The following is a 22,357-nucleotide window of genomic DNA, read 5'->3' as shown; positions in this document are numbered from 1 at the left end:
TGAGCGTCGGGGTGGCGGCAGCCTTGGGCGCGGGCACCGGCGTGACAATCTTGGGGGCCAGCGCAATTGGTGGCGGCGTCAAGGAGGGCGTCGGCGGCGTGCTGGGCCACAGGGCGCAAGCGGCACCGTGGAGGAGGGCGTCGGCGTCGGGCACCCTTGATCTGGTTGGGCGCCAACTTCCAGAAGCGGACGGTGAGCACGCCGTTGTCGAGGGAGGCGGCAATGGAGTCGAGGTCGGCCGTCGCCCACATGACAAAAAGGGAAGGGAGAGAGGACAAAGGAGTAGAGAGCGGTTGCCGCCGCTCCACCTGTCCCGCTCCGCACCGCCGGCCTACTCTGCCCGCCGCCGCTGCTTCGCCCTCACGCCCCGCTCCGCTGCCAGCCGTCCAGCCCCGCCGCTCCGTCCTTCGCCGCCCACATGCCGAAAAGGGGAAGGGAGCGATGAGTCGGGAGCGGTCGCCGGTCGCCGCCGCTCAACCCGTCGCCCGCTCCGGCCACCCCGCTCCGCTTTGTAGCTTGCTCTGGCGGTCGGAGCTGCCGTCCGCTCAGCTCCGTCGCCGCCTGCCTTTGCTGTGAGCCTCTGACTCCAGCGAGAGGAGAAAGAGAGATATTGAGGATGACGTATGGGGCCAATGGGCCCCACCATTTATTATTATTGTTGTGCGTAGTTGACATGTGGCCCTATGAGCTTTTTCTAGATCTAATTGCCACGTAAGCGCCACGTCAATGCCACGTCAGTCAAAACCAAAGACCAATACTGCCGAGGGATCTCATTTGCATGGTTTTGCAAGTTGAGGGATGTTTTGTATCTGGTTTTGCGGACTGAGGACGAAAATCAGATTGGGCGACAAATTAAGGGACCTAGAGTGAACTTATTCCACGACGGGGGCACTGGTAGTTCCGACCGTTTAGCAAAAAGTTCACTTTGTGTCCTTCGACAGGTTGGGTTTTGTCCGCGTACCTCAACCGTAAAACCAAATATACAAATCCCAACTTGATGCACATGCATGTGGAGTGGGTCGGGGTCGACCCATCTACCAATTGACCCAGCTCATATAACATATGGGGCCAAACAGGACTGCTTAGGAATCTTCACAGGAACCAGCTCATATAACATATGGGGCCAAAACAGGACTGCTTAGGAATCTTCACAGGAACCGTGCAGTAACAGAATGATCATCGTATAATAACAGGATCAATTCCTTGCAGTAACGTCATTAGAATATAGTGATAACGAATTTAGTTTTGTAAAGTTCTTTTTTAAAAGCATTATGGTGCGTATGGTTCGAAAATTTAATATGTGATGTGAGAGATATCATTATTTAAATATTTGAATTCCAAACGGATCTACTTAGCTTGCTACCATGTATATTTGTGTGTGCAAAGAGAAGTACTTTTAACACTTGTGTCAATTTGTGGCCATGCATCTCTAATAGTACTATAATATCACAAGTACATGATTACCATTTTTAAAATTTAGTTCTTGACAAACGATAGTTTTATAGCAGTACCGTTACTAATAATACTACGATTTTACGACGATGTTACTGCCAAAAATATGTTCTGCAGTAACATAACATGTTACCGCACTTCTATGACGTTAATAAATATTGTAACGACGTTAAAATATATTCATGATAGATCTAGTTTTGTTAGATTTTTTTTTTACGAACATTGTGGTGCGAATGGTCAAGCAAAACAATATATAATGATAGTTTTCTCTTAAGATTGCAAATTTCAAATTTTTAGCTCTACATAAGCAGAAGTACAATAGCAGTATTATTTCCACCATATGTTCTCTGCTACTGCCATTTCTATCCTGATGTTACTAAAAAACTGCAGTAAGAACGTATTTTCTATAGTTACAACACTTCCGTGATATATATGTTCTCAGTGTTACTGCACTCCCTCATCGCCATCCTTCATATCCGTCGGACCTGCATATTCTCAGTGTCCTCGTCGCCGCCGTCCAGCCCTCATGTAGCCGGAGGAGCTTGTGGTCGCTTTCTCCCATAGCCTCACCAATTTATGCCGGAAATCTCCTCGATTATTGATGCTACTGTGCATCCGGAAAAAACTAAGGAAGAGAGGAATGGTAGGATACGGTCAGACGAATGCTTATGGACGGTATAAACACTCACACCAAGGCTCTGTTCACAAGTTTAGATTCCCAATCCAATCAGTATTTACGGAAAATGGATAGTGCTCGTACAGCAGTAAAAAAGTTACTACAGTAGCACGCTGAACTATAAATGCTACTTAACTAGGTGACATGCAGGGTGTCATGTAGCAATTATATATATAACTTAACCGCTCCCCTCATGTACCCTCCTCCCCCACCCTATCCCACCCCCAAGTTTTTCCTTTTTTTTTCTTCAACCGTCCGTGCTCCTTCCGTTCCCTCTTTTTTTTTTTGTTCTCGTGCACTCGTGTTGTCTTGCTTCCCTCACATAACCATTGATAAAACAAATATATTAACAGTTTACTTTCGTGTTGTTTTGCTTCGCTCACATAACCATTGATAAAAAAATTATTAACAGATTACTTCTGCACCCAACCAACCTTCATTTAGTAAATGAATTATTGGATTTTAGTTACGTTGGAGGCTCTGTCAGAAAATCAGTTACTTGCAAATATATCATTTGATTAGTTCCTTAATATTAGTAATGATTTTACTATTTAGTTAAATAAACCCTTCTACTATTAGTAATATTTTTATTACCTAGTCACCTGTAATAATATCTTTATTTTTTTAAGTTATTTTCAGTAGCTCGGTGCCTTATTTGTCGTAGTACTACCAAGTGTTCTTTTTATTTTTAATGCTATGTATCGATCTATTAATATTTTTTTCACGAACGCTTATTAGCGCATAGTAAATGTTTTATTGGACGTTGACATGAGAAGAGTATTTTTCTTTTTCCAAATTAGCCTCCACAGCATGAATACAATATTACAGTGTGAGTAAACATTTTACTCCATGAAAATTGTAGGCTGGTTATATCACATGACCAATAAAATTTGGCAAATTTTGCTACAGGACACTGCTATTGTGTGGTTTTAGCCCTAGGATATTGCCCAAACTTATTTTTAAGGGAAAACACTCCATAAACATGGTAATTTGCCAATGAAGACCGTGTCGATTAAAATAATAATTTTCGGTTGAAGAGGAGAGAGAAATCATGTAAAAGTTCTAAAAAACCCTTGGGCCCACATGTCATATCTTCCATCTCTCTTCCACCAGGAGCGCCGTTGTCCACAAAGTGGAGCGTCGGGAGTCGTGCAGCGGCGGTAGTGGAGTGCAACAACCGGGAGTGCTCGGAGACGTGCGGCGGCGGCAGTGGCGGAAGCGGTGGCGGCGGTGACGGTCCCGGTTGCGGGGGCGGCGACGCCGACGACGACCACGACAACGCGCAGCGATGATGGCTACGGCAACTAGCGGCGCGGCGGTGAGTACGCCTTCACCGCGTGGGGTGGCGGTGGCGGAGGGTGAGGACTACGACAGGGAGGCGGCGGCGGACGGCCCCGAGATCAAGATCCTGGCGTGCGGCGGCGACAGTGGTGGCGACGGCAGCAGTGGCGGCGGTGGCGCTTAGTTGCGGCGGCTTTGACGACGGCGGTGGCACTGTGTGCAGGTGACGGCCACAGTCGGCCATGGCGGCCGCGTCAGCATGGCGACGGCGAATGTGGCAGCGACGGCGGCGACCATGATGGAGCGAAGACGGACGGCGGTGGCAGCCGGCCGAAGGAGATCGTGAGAGATCAGAAAGGGGGGAGAGGTCGTGATGGGGATTGACCAGAGATGGAAGAGCTGGCATATGGCCCAAGGGCATTTTTGACATTTCACATGATTTCTCTCTCCTCTTCAACCGGAAATTATTATTTTAATCGACGCAGTGTCCACCGGCAAATTACCACGTTTATAGAGTGTTTTCCCCCAAAAGTGAGTTTAGGCGGTGTCCTAGGGCTAAAATCACACAATAGCAGTGTCCTGTAGCAAAATTTGCGATAACAATTACAAACAAGAGACAGACGTACACATATTCATTTTGATAAAAAAAGTCAAGAAAATTGCAACTAACATGAGACACTGCAAGAGCCATATGTGTTCTGTCATCAGTGATCTCATTGAGTGTTGCTGTTGAATCCTTATACCAGAGATTATCATGGTTATCAACATGTATAGTAGCTTACTTAGGGACTGCTAAACGCTACTCTGTAATTGGGTAGTTATAAAAGTAGTTTCGGGTATGATATGAAACATGTAGTGGGATATGAATAATCAAGATGGGATTTGCCCCTCCTATGGAGAGATATCTCTGGGCCCCTCGATGTTGTAGATTATGGAAGTACATGGCCATGCCAAAGGTGATTGAGGAGTCAATCACAAGTTATATAATCTATCAACAGGTTCAAGTGAATGATTGAGCTATTAGAGGATGGCACATATCTAACCTTGAGCTTAATCAATATTGTGAGGCAAAGGGGTTCATACAAGTATACACTAGAGGTTCAGCCGATATGATCTTTATGTATGCTCGGTGGGTCAATATGTTCTGCTAGGGGCCGCTGTTGACGCGTGGACTGAAAAGGAGTTTTTGGGTTACAGCGAGTATATATGAACCTACAGGGTCACACGCTTAATGGGCCGGAATAAAGGGATTGGATAGAGATCCAATATGAGCTTAATTCGGATAGGGATTCGAATAGGAGTACTACGGGCCTTGGAGGCCCGAGTGATGGATCCTATATATTCGTGAGGGGTGTGACCGGCGGAGGCATTGCATCACGTGAGAAACCCTAGCCGTCACTTCCCTCCCCGAGAAAAACCCTAGCCGCGCGCGGGTGCTAGCACATCTGCACGTGGCGTTCCGTCCCTGTACGTGTGGACACCAGTAGAGGCGCCGCTGGTTTGCGGTGATGATCGGCGTGGGAGTACGGCAAGGAGAACGCACGAGGAGGAGAAGGTCGAGTCGGTGCGTTCGACTACTTCCTCTACATCGACGTGCGCTACTTTGCGAGAGTTCCTTCGACTTCCCAGGGTCTTCTTCCGCTGCACAGCGCGTCGAATGGTAACGATCTATGATCTAATACTTGCATGGTTCCTGGTTTACGCGATAGAAAATTTTGATTTATGCTATCGTAGCCTACGCGTATCCCAACAGTGGTATCAGAGCCGCCTTGTATAGTTTATGATCTAGATCATTGCATATAATTGATATGTGGATGTAGTAGATGAGTTCTATTATGTTGTATATGAGTTCTTAGGTGATCGGAACATGAGATGAACCGATAGCCGTATGGGTTGATGAGATCAATCGGTATGTGTGTTGGTGACTTCACTGGAATGTCTAGTACTCACCAAGGCCGAGCGCGATTGTGTTCATCGGATAGTCCGATGTCCACTGGAACCGCACGCCAATGAGAAAAACGGAGCCAATGAGATTGACTCGGTTTCGGCATAATTTGTTTACGCCGTTAAGGTTTTCACATGGCGAATCGTAGATGAGATCTATGTACCCCGTGACCTTTTCAGGGCGCTACCCTGAAACCCCGTGACCGCCGTGTGCGTTGCCCCTTAGATTTCGCTTGGGGTTTTATATCTATCTTACTTTATTGCTGTTATATATTTGATATGACATGGTAGGATGGATTCCCTCAGAAAAATTAAGTGTAATTTATGCTCTTCCAATAATTGCACCTATTACGGTTGTGATCATAAGTGATGGGCATAGCAAAGTGTCACTTTTTATCATGATAAAATAGGATAGATGTCGGACATCTATATGTGGAGATTATTGGTTTACTTGATAAGGTTATCAAAACAGTTTTGGACCTTGGGGCATAGGTTGGATTGGACATGGAGATGTCACCCCAACAACACAAGAGTCACATATGATGTGATTAGCAAGGTGTTGCTTACCTATTTTGATAGTTGTCTAGCTGTGATGCTAAAGCTCACTAGACACTAATAAAATGAGTATCTTGACTCACTATGTTACTAGAGGGAATTTTGTTTCACGATACATAGTGGGAGTATCTTTTGTTAAATTGTTTAATGAAAGGTTAAATGTAAACGTGGTGCTGATTTTGCATACATATATTTCTATTCTAGATCATGGCAGCTCCTGCACCATCCAATTTTAACTTGCGGTCTATTCTTGAGAAAGAGATGTTGACTGGAACAAACTTCATGGATTAGTATCGCAACCTGAGAATTGTGCTTACACAGCCTTTTCCAACTGACTTGCCCAACAATGCTCCTGCTGCTCAACATAGGGAGCATGAAAGGCGATGCAATGAATACCTTGATATAAGCTGTCTCATGCTTGCTACTATGTCCCCTGAGCTTCAAAGGCAATATGAGGCATTGGATGCTCATACAATAATCACGGGACTACGTAACATGTTTGAGGACCAAGCAAAAGCTGAGAGGTTTAATACCTCAAAGTCCTTGTTTGCGTGCAGGCTTGCAGAAGGTAATCCAGTGAGCCCACATGTGATCAAAATGATTAGTTACACCGAGAGTCTGGATAAGCTTGGCTTTCCTCTTAGCCGAGAGTTGGCTACTGATTTGATTCTCCAGTCGCTCCCTCCGAGCTTTGAGCCGTTCATAATGAATTTCAACATGAACAACCTGAACAGGACCTTGCCAGATTTGCATGGGATGCTAAAGACTGCCGAGGAAAGCATTAAGAAAAACTCCAACCATGTGATGGTTATGCATAAGCACATGAAAGGACCTTCATGTCGCCTAGAGGGGGTGTGAATAGGCGGTTTTTTAAAAATAAATGCACAAGCTAAAACAAAATAGGGTCGGATTGTCTGATATCAGGTCGGATAATCCTATGTGATCGGATTGTCTGAACTTAGATCAGACTATCTGACCTGCACAACAACAATACAAACAAGTGAACAACTTAAGAGCTCTAGATTCAATCCACAAGCAAAGATGTGAGCTCGACCAACAACAATATTAGCATAGCACAAAGCAACGGAACAATAAGGTAAAGAGAGTGAGGATATCACTGAGGTTTACGCGCCGATGTATTTCCCGGAGTTCAAATCCTTGAGGGGATTCTAGTCTCCATTGAGGGGCTCGCAAAGAGCCGGGTCTTTTTCAATCCTATCCTCGTGAGGTTGCACAAATGCACTCCTCCTTCCACTAAGGGTATCTCTTTCCTTGCGGAGGCGAGATCCGGCCTTCACAAACTTCTCTTGGCCAACCACATGTAGATCGATGGCCCAAGAACGACACCTAGCCGTCTAGGAGTCCTCAACCTCCAAGAGTAATAAACACCACACAACTCTTGGACAAATCCTAGTGCTCAAGATCAAAAGAAACACACACTAGGCTCCCAAACTCCAAATCCACACACAAAGATCCAAGTCACAAAGAACAAGGGGGATTTGAGATAGAGAGGGAGAGAGCTCAAAAATCCAAAGCACTTAGCACAAAGCTCAACCCAAAGCAAGATTGGAACGAAATCAGTTTGGGCAACCCTAGAAAAGGGTTGGTGGGGGGTTTATATAGATCCCCCCAAAATGTGACAGTTGGAGGGGAATCTTTCAGCCCACGTCGGATAGTCCGATACAAAATCGGATAATCTGATATTTTAAACCTCCAAGGCAATAAGAAACAGAGAACGAAGTTCCATGAAATTTTGGACTTTCCGAGACATCGGACTATCTGATGTTAAATCGGAGTATACGATATTTTAAAAGCAAAAACTTCATCCTCAAACAGAGACTCAAGCTCCATGAAATTTCGGAGTCTCTGTTTCATCGGACTATCTGATCCGACATCGGATACTCCGATACTAAGAAAAACTCACTCGATAGGATTGTTCAAATCAAGACAGAGAGTGAAGTTCTGTGAAAAATCGGATAGTCCGATACATTGGATAGTCTGATTTCAAATCGGATAGTCTGATGCTGCTCAAGTAAAAATGCAATAATTTTTTACTCCAAACTCCGATTTCGAAGATCTTGGACTCTATGGAAAGCTAGTTTCGTGGGCTATCAAACCCAACATAAAACATCGTCCAAAACCTTCAAGAGATGTTGAAAAACTTGCAAAGAAACCCGGTGTAAGTGTTGTGACAAGTGAAACAACTCGGGATTAAAATTTTGGCTTAGGTTTTTCAACTCACACAAAGATGAAGCATGTTGAGCACTAGTATTCAACCAATTATATGCATGTGGTATCCCTCTTAATAGTACGGCATCCTAAACTCAAATTTAAAAAGCAAAGTTATACCAATAGGAGTACCTTCACACCATATTGTTTCTTCACTTGGAGGGTTACCAACATCAAGGTCATTTGATCATCGGGAAGATCTCATCTTCTTGATCTTTGACATTTCATCTTCCATTTCTCAAATGATTGATGTGGATAATCCATGGCTTGAAATGGCCTCGCACGGTTCATCACGACACAATCTTCACTCGCCCTTCACCACCGGTTTCGGTTCGTCGGCGCCAAGCCCCTTGCTTGCCATTGTCACGCCCAGAAATTCACGAACCAGAATTTCTAAGCTGAATGTGCATTAAATCCCTGTCCAGGACCAGCCAGGGTACACAAACGACAATTGTTGACATACAGATCCACGTCTTACAAAAATAGAAAAGATTACAAATGCAGCGGAAAAGATAAAAGCGAGCTAAACCGAGAAGCTTGACTTCAGCAGCGGGGCGACTCCACTCCACAGGCAATCCTTGACGGCAGCGACGAAACCAACCTCTCTAAGACGGCTCCAACTGAGAAGAACTTCAACTCTGGTGTGGGGAAAAAGAGAGCAAGACTGAGTACTACCCACTATACTCAGCAAGTCATACCGGAAGAGGAGATATGATGCAGGATATAACCAAAGGAGGCTAGGGGTTTTTTTGCACAAAGCTAGCATTTAAAAGCAGTAGTTGAAAGCAGTAAAAACAGTTGTAGTAATTAAACAATATTAACCAATCACTGTCCAACACTACACTACGTTACAACAGGCCCAACCAACCACCTGAACTACACCAGTTCATTAAGCTAAACTAGGGGTGAGACTAATCACGGTGAATCTGGTTGATCGCCCATAACCGGGGGCACGGCTATTCGAATAGTTTTACTCTGGCCAGAGGTGTACAACTGTACCCACAAGACACGATTCCACACATGTCGCCATGCCCCGAAGTATCACCATGATACTGCAAAGGGGGAAATCGTGACAAGACCCTCCACATAACCCTCCCCTAACCATCCACATCACGCTAAGGTTTCACCCCCACCCCTCAAAAGGCAGTGGGCGGTCCCCTCTTGCGCCGCGGTGAATCCGGCAGCTGGACAACCGGACATCCCAGCCGACCCAACTCCATCACGCCCACCCTCGCCACCGGTGCCTAGGAAAGGGTCGAGCTATACTTCAGATCAAGCAGTTACCCACTCCCTCTTGTGGTAAGCACGGTAAGTCTCCCAGGGTTTCCCGTGAACCGGTCCTTAACTGTCATGGGTGCGACCAGCAAAACCATGCACCCACAGCCCACCATTCAGTGCATTTTAATTAGCTAACACCATTGCAGTGGCACCAATCCAAAACTATGCTAATAGACAAAGTCTATGTAATAAGGTGATCCCTTTTTGTGTACTAGTTGAGCTAAGCATGGCTAAGCATTTCCTAAACCAACATCTAATCATTTTGATACCTAGGTTATCAATGGCATATGGTAAACAATAAATGGCTGAGTAATAGGACCCATCCCACATGACATTGTAAAAGAATGCAACATTTAATAGAAATACGGGACATTTGTAAATTGGGTATAATATGATCAATTGTAATGCATGACTTGCCTTGCTCTCGCACTGATGAGACCTCAACAACGTCTTCGAGAAACCGTGGATCGACGAAACGGCCGAAACCTACGCGACAAACAAAGCACACAAGCAAAACAGGCTATAAGACTACTGAAACAGGAAACAAAACCATTTTTAATGGATTCTATACATTTTTCTTGATTTAGTGAGACTTGAATGGACTTAAACGAAACTCGGATGAATTACTTATGAATTTTAGAAGATAAACTGTGTTTTTACTAATAAAGAAAAGCCCTTAATCAATTTATTGCGCAATAAATCCCAGGGCTGACGTCATCAAAAGGGGGGTGGCGGCACCGACAGGCGGGCCCCACGGGCAGTGGCTCAAGGTGGCCGGTCTACCGTGGACCGGGACCACACGGGTGGTCCACCGCCAGTCCACGGGACCGACGGTCCGGATCGGCCCGAGGCCGATCGGACGGCGCGGGCGGCGGCTAGGCACGGCTCGGCTCGGCACAAAGCCGACCGACCGGCCATGGCGAGCGGCGGTGGCGCGCGCGCGGCTGCCGACGGCGACGACCAGCGGAGGGAGGCGGCGGCGGACGGCGCGAAAGGTGGCGGCGGCACGGCCAAAGGCGGCGGCGCACGCGGGGAGGGGAGAAAAGGGAGGGGGAGGGAGTCCTTACCGGAGGGGCGGCGACCGGAGCGGGAGGGAATGAGCGGCGGCAGCGCTTCGGAAAACGGCGGACGGGAGCGGCGCGACCTGGGAAAAGGCGGTGAAAGGGTTAGGGAGAAGAGAGGAGCCGCGGCACGGCGAGGAGAAATGGCCGGAGATGGAAACAATGGCGAGCTCACCGGCGGCGCAAGGGAATCGGAGCTTCGGCGGTGATTCACGGCAACGAAGCGGCGGCCGAGGTGCAGGCGGGCTCGGTGAGCGCGACGGCGGCGACTGCGCGGCGCGGCGGCGGCTCTAGCGGCGGCGGCGTGCAGCCGGAGTTGGGCGGCAGCGGCGGAGCTCGGGTGTGACGGCGCGGGCGCAGTAGGGGGCGTGGGAGAGGACGGCAAATGGGGGAAACGAGGGAGGGGACTCGGGGGAGGGTTTTTATGGGCGAGGGAGGGACGGACGTGGCCGGGGAGATGGCTGAAACCACCGGTGACGTGGGGAGGAGAGAGAGAGAGTGGGGTGGGATTCAAAATGAATCCCGCCCACTTCGCGCATGCGCGCGAGCGGGAAGGGCGGAGGAGTGGGGCGGCGACGTGGGCGCGCGGCTCGGTCGGAGTGGGGCGCGGAGAACGGTGGGAAACGGCGGCGGCGGCGTGGGCGGTTTCGACGGCAGCGGCGGTTGCCGGAGGTAGGAGGCGACCGACAGGCGGGGCCCACCTGTCGGCGTCCCGAGAGAGGAGATGGGCGGCTTCGGCCGGCCCACAAGGAGGAGGGACCGCGGGAGATGGATGGGCCGACGGCCCAACAAAGAAAAAGGAGGGAAAAGAAAAGAAAAAGAGAAAAAGGATTTTCCTGGGATTAAATATTGCACTTTGGTGATTTTTAATTGGTTAAAATTATTTCCAAGGCTCTGAAAATTCCACTAAAAATCTTGTTAATGTATTGTGACATGCGGAAAGCAAGAAAAATCCCACAATGCCATTTCCAATTATTAATTGCATTTATTAATTAGGGGTTCAACTCTAGGTTAATTAGAACAATTTCTCCGGACGATTTACTTAACAAATTTTTAAAGCAAGGAAAAGGGGGAAACTTCAGGGCGTGACAGCCATTCACCACCGCATGGTTCCATCACAGCTGAGCGTCGCTTGCGCTTCACCGTCCTGACATAGGTAGTCACTTCATACCCGCATCTTCAATACCTTCTCTTTAATTCTCGTCCATCGATTAGTCCATTTCCTAGCTTCTTCATCAGACTAATCAGTTGCTTATACACTCAATAAGTTCATTAGTCCCTTAATCGTTTGTCATCAATAAACCAAAACCAACTAGGGGCATAAATGCTCTTTCAGCGCAAGCCCAACAACAAGAAGAGTGGTCAAAAGAGAAAGCTAAACTCTGATGAGATCACGAGTACTAGCAACTCTAAGACCAAAGTTCAAAAGACAGGGCCCGCTAAGGATGCAGAGTGCTTCTTTTGCAAGGAGACAGGTCATTGGAAGAGAAACTGTAAGAAATACCTAAAGCAGCTCAAGCAGAAGCAGCAGGATGGAAAGAGTTCCACCTTAGGTATTAATGTTATATAAATTAATCTTGCTACTTCCTCTACTGATTCTTGGGTATTTGATACCGGGTCAGTTGCTCACATATGCAAATCGTTGCAGGGGCTAAAAAGAAGTAGGAGCTTAGCAAGAGGCGAAGTGGACATTCGCGTGGGCAATGGAGCAAGAGTTGCTGCTGTTGCGGTCGGCACTATGCCATTATTTTTACCGTTAAGATTAGTTTTGGAGTTAAATAATTGTTATTGCATTCCAGCTTTGTGTAAGAACGTTATCTCTGCTTCTTGTTTGCAAGCAGAGGGTTATGGTTTTAGATCTGTGGACAATGGTTGTTCAGTCTATTATAATGACATTTTCTATTTCCATGCAACCATGATGAATGGCTTATACATTGTGAATCTTGATGGATGTTCAGTCTATAACATTAATGCAAAATGGCAGCATCCTAATGATTTGAATCCCACTTTTATTTGGCATTGTCGCTTGGGTCATATAAATAAGAAACGCATAGAGAAGCTTCATAGAGATGGACTTCTACACTCGTTTGCTTTTGAATCATTTGAAACATGTGAATCTTGTTTACTTGGCAAAATGACAAAGGCACCTTTCACGGGTCAAAGTGAAAGGGCAAGTGAACTATTGGGACTAGTACATACTGATGTATGTGGACCGATGAGCTCAACTGCCAGAGGTGGTTTTGGGTACTTTATTATCTTTACCGATGACTTTAGTAGATATGGTTATGTCTACTTAATGAGGCATAAGTCTGAGTCCTTTGAAAAGTTCAAGGAATTTCAGAATAAGGTACAAAATCATTTGGGCAAGACAATCAAGTATCTACGATCTGATCATGGTGGAGAGTACTTGAGCCTTGAATTTTGCAATCATCTAAAGGAGTGTGGAATTGTTCCACAACTCACTCCACCTGGAACGCCTCAGTGGAATGGGGTGTCTGAACGGAGGAATCGTACATTGTTGGACATGGTGCGATCAATGATGAGCCAAACTGATCTACCGCTAAGCTTTTAGGGTTACGCTCTAGAGACAGCTGCGTTCACACTAAACAGGATTCCATCAAAATCAGTGGATAAGATACCATATGAGATATGGACAGGGAAGCGTCCTAGTTTGTCTTTCCTAAAGATTTAGGGTTGTGAGGTCTATGTAAAACGTTTGCCATCGGACAAACTCACACCTAAATCAGATAAATGCTTATTTGTGGGTTATCCTAAGGAAACGAAAGGATATTATTTTTATAATCGGGAAGAAGGCAAAGTGTTTGTCGCCCGACATGGTGTTTTCTTGGAAAAAGAGTTTATTTCAAGAAAGGATAGTGGGAGCATGGTGCGACTTGAAGAAATTCAGGAAACACCGGAAAACGCTTCAACGTCCACACAACCACAAGCTGAGCAAGAAGTTGTTCAATAGGTTGAACAAGTTGTAGTTGAACCAGTTGTGGAAGCACCGGCTTCACGAAGGTCCGAAAGGATACAGCGTATACCTGCGAGATACATGTTGTTAACTATAGGACAACGTGATATATTGTTGTTAGACAACGATGAACCTACTACCTATGAGGAAGCAATGGTGAGACCAGACTCTGAGAAATGGCTTGGAGCCATGAAATCCGAAATAGAATCTATGCATGTCAATCAAGTTTGGAACTTGGTTGATCCACCTAATGGTGTAAAAGCCATTGAGTGCAAATGGGTCTTTAAGAAAAAGACAGATGTAGATAGAAATGTTCACATCTACATGGCACGATTGGTGGCGAAAGGTTTCAGACAAATTCAAGGTGTTGATTATGATGAAACTTTCTCGCCAGTCGCCATGCTAAAATCTATTCGGATTGTTTTAGCGATTGCTGCCTATTTCGATTATGAGATATGGCAAATGGATGTCAAAACAGCTTTCCTCAATGGAAATCTTGATGAGGATGTGTACATGACACAACCCAAGGGATTTGTTGATCCACAATCAGCTAAAAAGATATGCAAATTGCAGAAATCTATTTATGGGTTGAAGCAAACATCTCGGAGTTGGAATATTCGTTTTGACGAAGTAGTCAAGGCGTTGGACTTTGTCAAAAACGAAGAAGAGCCTTGTGTATACAAGAAGATTAGTGGGAGCGCACTGGTGTTTCTAATCCTATATGTAGATGACATATTATTGATTCGGAATGATATTCCTATGCTTGAATCTGTTAAGACATCGTTGAAAAATAGTTTTTCAATGAAGGACTTAGGGGAAGCAGCATATATTCTAGGCATAAGGATCTATAGAGATAGATCAAAGAGGCTAATTGGATTAAGCCAGAGTACATACATTGACAAGGTGTTGAAGAGGTTCAACATGCAAGATTCTAAGAAAGGTTTCTTACCGATGTCACATGGCATTAATCTTGGCAAGAATCAGTGTCCTCAAACGACTGATGAGCGAAACAAGATGAGTGTGATTCCATATGCCTCGGCAATCGGATCCATTATGTATACTATGCTATGTACACGTCCAGATGTTTCATATGCACTTAGTGCAACAAGCCGATACCAATCAGATCCAGGTGAGAGTCACTGGATAGCTGTAAAGAATATCCTGAAGTACTTGAGAAGAATTAAGGATATGTTCTTAGTCTATGGTGGACAGGAAGAGCTCGTTGTAAATGGTTACACTGACGCAAGCTTCTAAACCGACAAAAATGATTGTAGATCGTAGTCTGGATTTGTGTTCTGCCTGAATGGAGACACTGACACAGAAGCCGAATACATTGCCGCTTCTGAAGGAGCAAAGGAGGTTGTTTGGATAAAGAAATTCGTTTCTCAACTAGGTGTGATGACTAGTGCTTCTAGCCCTATAGACCTCTATTGCCATAATAGTGATGCCATTGCGCAAGCCAAGGAGCCTAGATCGCATCAAAAGTCCAAACACATTTTACGGCGGTATCACCTCATTCACGAGATAGTGGGTAGAAGAGATGTGAAGATATGCAAAATACATACGGATTTGAATGTTGCAGATCCGTTGACAAAGCCACTCCCTCAGCCTAAGCATGAGGCACAGACTAGGGCAATGGGTGTAAGATACATTCATGATTTGACACTAGTGCAAGTGGGACTCTTAGTGATATACCCTAGAGGCAATCATAGAGATGATTGTATCACATACTTTGTTTACATATTTATCCGACATTGTTCCTTGAAATAGATAACTCCTTATTGGTTAATGAATATGTGATTCTTTCGTGAGAATCTTTATGTTGTTTGTTACTATTTCTAAAAGATCCCTGATCAAATATCATATGTGGAACAAATATGTTTATATGATCAGCACATGTATTAATTGATGATCATGTCTTATGGATCATGGTATAGAGATACAAAATTAATAATGTGGACACATGTTGGTGAACATGTTGTTGGATAGACCCAACATGAGACACTGCAAGAGCCATATGTGTTGTGTCATCAGTGATGTCATTGAGTGTTGGTGTTGAATCCTTAGACCTGAGATTATCATGGTTCTCAACATGTGTATTGGCTTACTTAGGGACTGCTAAACACTACTCCGTAATTGGGTAGTTATAAAAGTAGTTTTCAGATATGCTATGAAACATGTAGTGGGATATGAATAATCAAGATGAGATTTGCCCCTCCTATGGAGAGATATCTCTGGGCCCCTCGATGTTGTAGATTATGGAAGTGTATGGCCATGCCAAAGGTGATTGAGGAGTCAATCACAAGTTATATAATCTATCAACAGGTTCGAGTGAATGATTGAGCTATTAGAGGATGGCACATATCTAGCCTTGAGCTTAATCGATATCGTGAGGCAAAGGGGTTCATACAAGTATACACTAGAGGTTCAGCCGATATGATCTTTATGTATGCCCGGTGGGTCAATACGTTCTGCTAAGGGCCGCTGTTGACGCGTGGACCGAAAATGAGTTTTCGGGTTACAGCCGAGTATATATGAACCTACAGGTTCGCACGCTTAATAGGCCAGAATAAGGGGATTGGATAGAGATCCAATATGAGCTTAATTCGGATAGGGATCCGAATAGGAGTCCTACGGGCCTTGGAGGCTCGAGTGATGGATCCTATATATTCGTGAGGGGTGTGACCGGCGGAGGCATTGCATCACGTGAGAAACCCTAGCCGCCACTTCCCTCCCCGAGCAAACCCTAGCCACGCGCGGGTGCTAGCACATCTGCGCCTGGCGTTCCGTCCCTATACGTGTGGATACCGGTAGAGGCACCGCTAGTTTGCGGTGCTGATCGGCGTGGGAGTACGGCGAGGAGAACGCACGAGGATAAGGCCGAGCCGGTGCGATCGACTACTTCCTCTACATCGAGGTGCGCTACTTCGCGAGAGTTCCTTCAACTTCTCGGCGTCTTCTTCCGCTGCACAGCGTGTCGAGTGGTAACGATCTATGATCTAATACTTTCATGGTTCCTGGTTTACGCGATAGAAAATTTTGATTTATGCTATCGTAGCCTACGCGTATCCCAATAGATATTGGTAGTTGTCCGAACATTAGACAAGTGAATGAGTGAACAAATGAAAATTCAGATGGGAGCATATTTCTGAGAATACTGCACACATGCAAAATTGCAAATGGCATATTTCTAATTGACATTTAGAGCATGATGTCTATAAGCACCATAATTTTCGTAACGTTTCAGAGCTTTTGACACAACTGTAAGTATCAAATTGTCCAGCCGATCAAACTAAAAAAATATGAAAAGGGCTGCACATGCAAATCGAGAGAACATGACACTCAGGGCTCTGAATATAATTTCTCTGAACGAAAATTCTCGGTCCATCTTTTATTCCGCTGAGGACGCAGAAATCAAGTGGGTGCGTACCTCTCGTCACCGTCAGGTATTGTAGATCGTATCTGTCCCGCACCTTGTGCTCAAGTGTATCCGCTTCCTTGCTGCGACCATGTCGGCGAGAAGGTGCTGCAGAGAGGCGTGAGTCGTGACACAGGGCACAACAGGGTATTTTGCGCATTTCACCATCGTACAGTAAAAATATTAGAAAAAGACAATCACAAATAAAAAGACAATGGAAAAAAATCTACTGATATGAGCCCAGCCCCTTGCACAGGCTAATTACATAATTGCTGTTAGTTCCTTTAACTAACTAGAGTGCATCGCCACTGGAAAAGCATCTGAATCAGACAGCCCACCTACAGTTCAGTTCATGCATTTCAGGCCAGATTAAGGACGGCGAACAAGACAGCATTCCTGTGGCGCCATCACCACTGGCATCCATTAGGACCTCGATCACTTAACTGTATGCAATATATCCTCCTGTTCCTTTTCCCAGCTTCCTGAACATAATAAAGTGAATTCACGAATCAAAAGAAAATTCAGATGGGAGCAAAGAAGGGGGTGCTGATTGCATCGTGAAAACAACACTATCAATAGACCTGATCATGCAACCATGGTTTTGATCACTGCGAAAACCATGGGCGTGAAAGAAGTGTAGAAAAGAAAGAAGAACAGGAGAAAGGGAGCAGAACATATCGAAGCTGGAGGTGATGCCGGGCGAATGGAATCGCTCATGGTGTTGTTTGTCTAGAACCTGCACACAAGCAACTACACAGCACCAACAAGCGTTATCAAAATGAGGAAAAAGGGCTTGAGCAAGGTGACCTTGTCCTCGGTGAACATGGAACGGGGAAGGAGTATCTTGAAGGATTCGGCATCCACCAAGAACCGACATGGCGCTGCATCAATAAAACGAGAACCTCCCAGGCGGCCATTAGTTCAGATGTGAGGAAGGAAGGAGGTGCAAGCTGACCACATGATTAAGATAAGATCTAGTCCACCACCATCGATACCAAGAACGCCTCGCTGCCTCGACCATGCCGGCGGCGACGCCTGGATCCGGCGGCGGGGGATCACAGGCACGCGATGAGGTGGTCGCCCCCCTGCCGCGCCGCCGCCTAGGCTGCCGCCTCCTGTTCGACGAAGCTGATGCCGAAGGTGGACGGCCGGGCGGACGATGGAGAGGCCTCCTGATCCAGTTGTTGCCGCTATCGCTTAGAGAGGAGCTGCATTGATGTGCGCTCGATCCGCCGCCGAGGATGTAGCCCAATCCACGTTGCCGTCGAGGTCGATGCCGCCGCTCGATCTGTTGAGGCAGACCTCCGCGTCGGCACTGCCGAGGTCCTCGTCACATCCGGCGATGAGGAGCGGAGGATGATGCAACAGGAAGGGGGCAAGGGTGGCGCCTGATGGTTGGATGGCGGCCACCGTCCTATTGCCAACTAACAACTGGACGACGCGCCGCCACACCTCCAACGCCGACAACCAGCCCGGATCTCGCCCGCCATTCGCCGATCCTAAAAAAAAGGGGTGGACAGCGACGGGAGTAGGGGGCGATGGTGGCGGCGCTGCGTGGACGGGGGAGGTGGCGGCACAAGGGGGACGCCGATGTGGACGGGGAGGGTCATCTCGGCGGCGTCGAAGCCAGCTCTACCTCAAACCCCCGCCGCTGGATCCAGGCGGAGGACAACCGCCGTCGCTGGATCGGGCGAGGGACAGCCCCGCCGAGCCCGTCGCCCGCCGTTGGCGCAGGCCATCGTCGTCGCTCGCTGCTGGCGCAGGCCGTCGCCGTCGCCCGTCGTTGGAGGAAGCTGGAGGGACCCCGCCGCCTGCCGCCCGGCACACCGAGGAGGCCCAAGCCGGCGACCGCCCGCCGCCGACCTGCAATCGCCGCTCAACCGCCTGTCGCACCAGCAGGCCTTCATCGTCGCTGCCGATCCGTAAAAAGTGGAGATGGAGGGGAAAGTGGGTGAACGGTTTCTACGAAGGAGAGGGAGGGAGTAAATATAGGCCTTGTTTGGATCCTCTGGGCTATTAACTAATTCACAATTAGCGGCTGATTACTATAGCATTATTGTAGCAAATTATGGATTAATATACCTCGTTAGATTTGTCTCGTAAAATAGCCTAGGGGTTATGGAATGAGTTTTATCAGTAATCTACGTTTAATACTCTTAAATAGCAAGATTCCGGAGGGCTATTTAATGTCCTCCGGATCCAAACATAGCCATAGATAGCAGATAGAGTTGATAGTAAAAATTTACTCCGTTAAGCGTGGGAGGAGGGGATGCGGGGGGATGGGTGCACGGGAGGGGCAGTAGGGTGTATGAGGGTGGGTGTGAGGGGGAGCATTTTAGCTATTACGCACCCTGAGTCTAGTGAGTCTAGTATGTATGTATGTATATATGTGTGTATGTGTATATATATATATATATATATATATATATAGAGAGAGAGAGAGAGAGAGTGAGTATATAGAGGTGTATATACTCCCCCCGATTATCCATTAGCATCTGATAGGGCCACGGTGAGTCAGATTTTTTTAAAGAATGTATTTTCCTTGTTTTTTGTTTTAGTTTTGTTTTAGTACACATCTGACGGAGTGCATGTGCTTCAAATTTTAAATGCACGTAACTGATCGATCTAAACACGTGGAGGCGGTGGAGCGCACGCTTCTCTGGTTCAAAATGATTATAGCATATACTTATTTTTCTTCTTCAGAAAGTAGTACTAGTACTAGTATGTACTTACTTTTTTATATGCTTCTTTATCTTGTAGAAGTATATACTATTTCTTAAGAATGGTATCTCTCCTTTTTTTTACACGGGTATTTACTGCCTTTTCTCTAATTGTATATACTAAATCCATAGTTGAAGGAGTATGTACTGTTTTTCAAGTATCCGATAGGTAAGGATTTTTTAGTATTCAGTATATTAGTCGATATACTATTTTTCATCCGGTATATATATACTAAATCTCATCTCTAGCCGTATATACTAAATCCATCGTTGAAGGAGTATGTACTGTTTTTTAAGTATCCGATAGGTAAGGATTTTTTAGTATTCAGTATATTAGTTGATATACTATTTTTCATCCGGTATATATATACTAAATCTCATCTCTAGCCGTATATACTAAATCCATCATTGAAGGAGTAAGTACTGTTTTGTTTTTTTAAGCATCCGGTATGTAAGGATTTTTTTAGTATTCGGTATATTAGTCGATATACTATTTTTCATCCAGTATGTACTAAATCTCATCTATAGCCGTATATACTAAATTCATCGTTGAAGGAGTATGTACTGTTTTTTAAGTATCCGGTATGTAAGGATTTTTTAGTATTCAGTATATTAGTCGATATACTATTTTTCATCCGAGAACTGCTACAAAACGGGATCTTGTTGCAACGGGATAGACATATTAACTGTTCTCCTGCACGAGTATCACAGGTATCAGATCTTAGGTATCATAAGTATCATAGAAGGGTATCCCGTTCCAACGGAATCGATTGGTTAAGGAATATGTACTGAATTTTCAAGTACCAGTATATATTAATTCTCTCGGTTAGGTAGTATTTACTGCATTTTTCAAGTATATCGATCCAGTATACTGAATCACTTGTTGAAGCAGTATATACTACTTTTCTTATGGGATTCGGTATGTAGTATAGCCATAATTGATATATAATGTATATATATGTATGCATGTACCTCGTAGATTTGCTAAATAATTAACGAACTATACTAAATAATTGATTGAGTAGATAGATACCACTTTGTTTCACCGAATGGTATATACCAAAGCATCAAAAGAAGTATACTTGATGACAAATTGATAGTTTATTCAAAACAAAAGTAGTATATGTTATGATACTACTAAGTATATCATCAATATGCACAAAAAAATATCAATCCCAACTAGCTAGAGAAAATAGTGCATCGTCTTCATCGGCATGGAAACGGTAGTAATTAGCAGCTGGAACCGGCGCCTGGCAACGAGGAACGCCCGATGATAGTGGCCGCCATCATCTCCGCTTCTCCGATGGGTGGATGTGCTAACACGCTGCCATGCCGTCGCCGATTTTGAAAACACCCGGCCGCAGTAGTCGTACTCGTACATCCATGGGGCTCGCATCGCATCTGGGCCTAACTAATCATTCAATGGATGACTGCGTCCTGTTCTGAAATCAATAGAAAACAGAAGATTGCAAGTTCGATCTGCTGCATGCCATACAGAGATGGGAAAAAAAACATCCGTTCTGCAAGAAGTAAAGGGGGAAAAGGAGAAGGATACACCATTGATGGATCGCTAATTCGCTGCCATCGTCCGGGAGACGCCGCCGCCTCGGTCAGCCCCCATCGCCTGGACATGCATCGCCTCGGTCAGTCCATATGGATTACGTGTTCTTCTACAAGCTGCAGATGTAATTAGAAAAATGAACGAGATTCTACGGTTTACCGTCTACAAGCAAAGCAAATAAATTAGAAAGGTGATTAGGCACCTACGATGGCATCCTCGTTCTCGACATAACTAGCTAGGAGCGCGTTGGCCCCTCGATCTGCTTGTGGCTCTTACCGTCGATTAGAAACTCCTTGGCCATACGCTATCGTCGGGAGGACGATGATCTCATCTATGAATCTGATCAGTGACGTCGCCTTCGCCTATGCACAGGACATACACCGGCCGCTTTTCGATCGATGGGACGGCCTGCCGACTTACGCTAGCGAATGACTTCGCCGCCTGGCTGGATGATGGGCAGCGCTGTGAGCCACCGTCGCATCCTGCGTACGCTTGCCGATGACGCGCCTGGGGACGACCATGACGCTGTGGACTATATGGTTGGCGCTGTGAGATACCCGCCGCCGTCGCCTCCTCCTCCGCCTGAGACCCGCCTGGCGATGACGATTTGGTATGGGACAGCCGTAAGCGAGCCAGCGCCGCTCGAGTACGTCGAATGGCAATGGATTTGTGCGGATGGTTTGCGAGATCCTAAAAGCATGGGATTATTAAGAACTGTTATGGGTTTTTTTTTCAAAAAAACAAAACGGGTTCGATCGGTAGTATGATCCGATAGGACGATTGATCGGAAGTGGGTTTGATGGACGGTGGATCAGAGAGGGAGTACCATTTCTGCATGGTGAGTCATTTTGAATGTTCTGCATGCATGGTTTGTTGACCCGCACGCATGCACGACCGAGCGACCAGGAGAGTAGTTAGTCTGGAGGTTGCTATATTGATACTCTATTTAAGTTGACGGTGATGTAGGACAGAAAATAAGGAGCAGAATTATCTTTCGGATTTGTGAGGAAGAAGATTTTGTTCTGCAGGTTTTTGATGGAGCAGAAACCCTCCGGTGGAAAGGGCAGAATGTCGTCGGCGAGGTCTGTTGCGTCGCCTTCCGCGGCGCGAGTAGGCGGAGGCTCGTCGGCGCCTGATGTCGAGCAGCAGAAGTCGGTGGCGGCCGTAGGCGCGTCGTCGCCGATGAGTAGTAGCAAGCACCATCATAT

The 22,357-nt window shown here is 46.0% G+C and overlaps 1 protein-coding gene across 1 annotated transcript; it reads left to right on the top strand.

The window, feature by feature from the left end:
- Positions 1-16,880: 16,880 nt before the first annotated feature.
- Positions 16,881-18,903, top strand: LOC127771554 (uncharacterized). Its single transcript, XM_052297479.1, has one exon. The coding sequence runs from the start codon at positions 18,268-18,270 to the stop codon at positions 18,886-18,888; it is 621 nt and encodes a 206-aa protein (XP_052153439.1). The 5' UTR covers positions 16,881-18,267; the 3' UTR covers positions 18,889-18,903.
- The last annotated feature ends 3,454 nt before the right edge of the window (positions 18,904-22,357 follow it).

This window comes from Oryza glaberrima, chromosome 4 (assembly GCF_000147395.1).
Source record: "Oryza glaberrima chromosome 4, OglaRS2, whole genome shotgun sequence".
Taxonomy (NCBI): domain Eukaryota; kingdom Viridiplantae; phylum Streptophyta; class Magnoliopsida; order Poales; family Poaceae; genus Oryza; species Oryza glaberrima.
The sequence above is the reverse complement of the archived record's forward strand: the minus strand, read 5'-3'. Positions and strand labels throughout refer to the sequence as shown.

Bases quoted from the DNA above. Each gene is read 5' to 3' on its own strand.
- LOC127771554 (XM_052297479.1), top strand. From the start codon at position 18,268: ATGGCGGCCACCGTCCTATTGCCAACTAACAACTGGACGACGCGCCGC.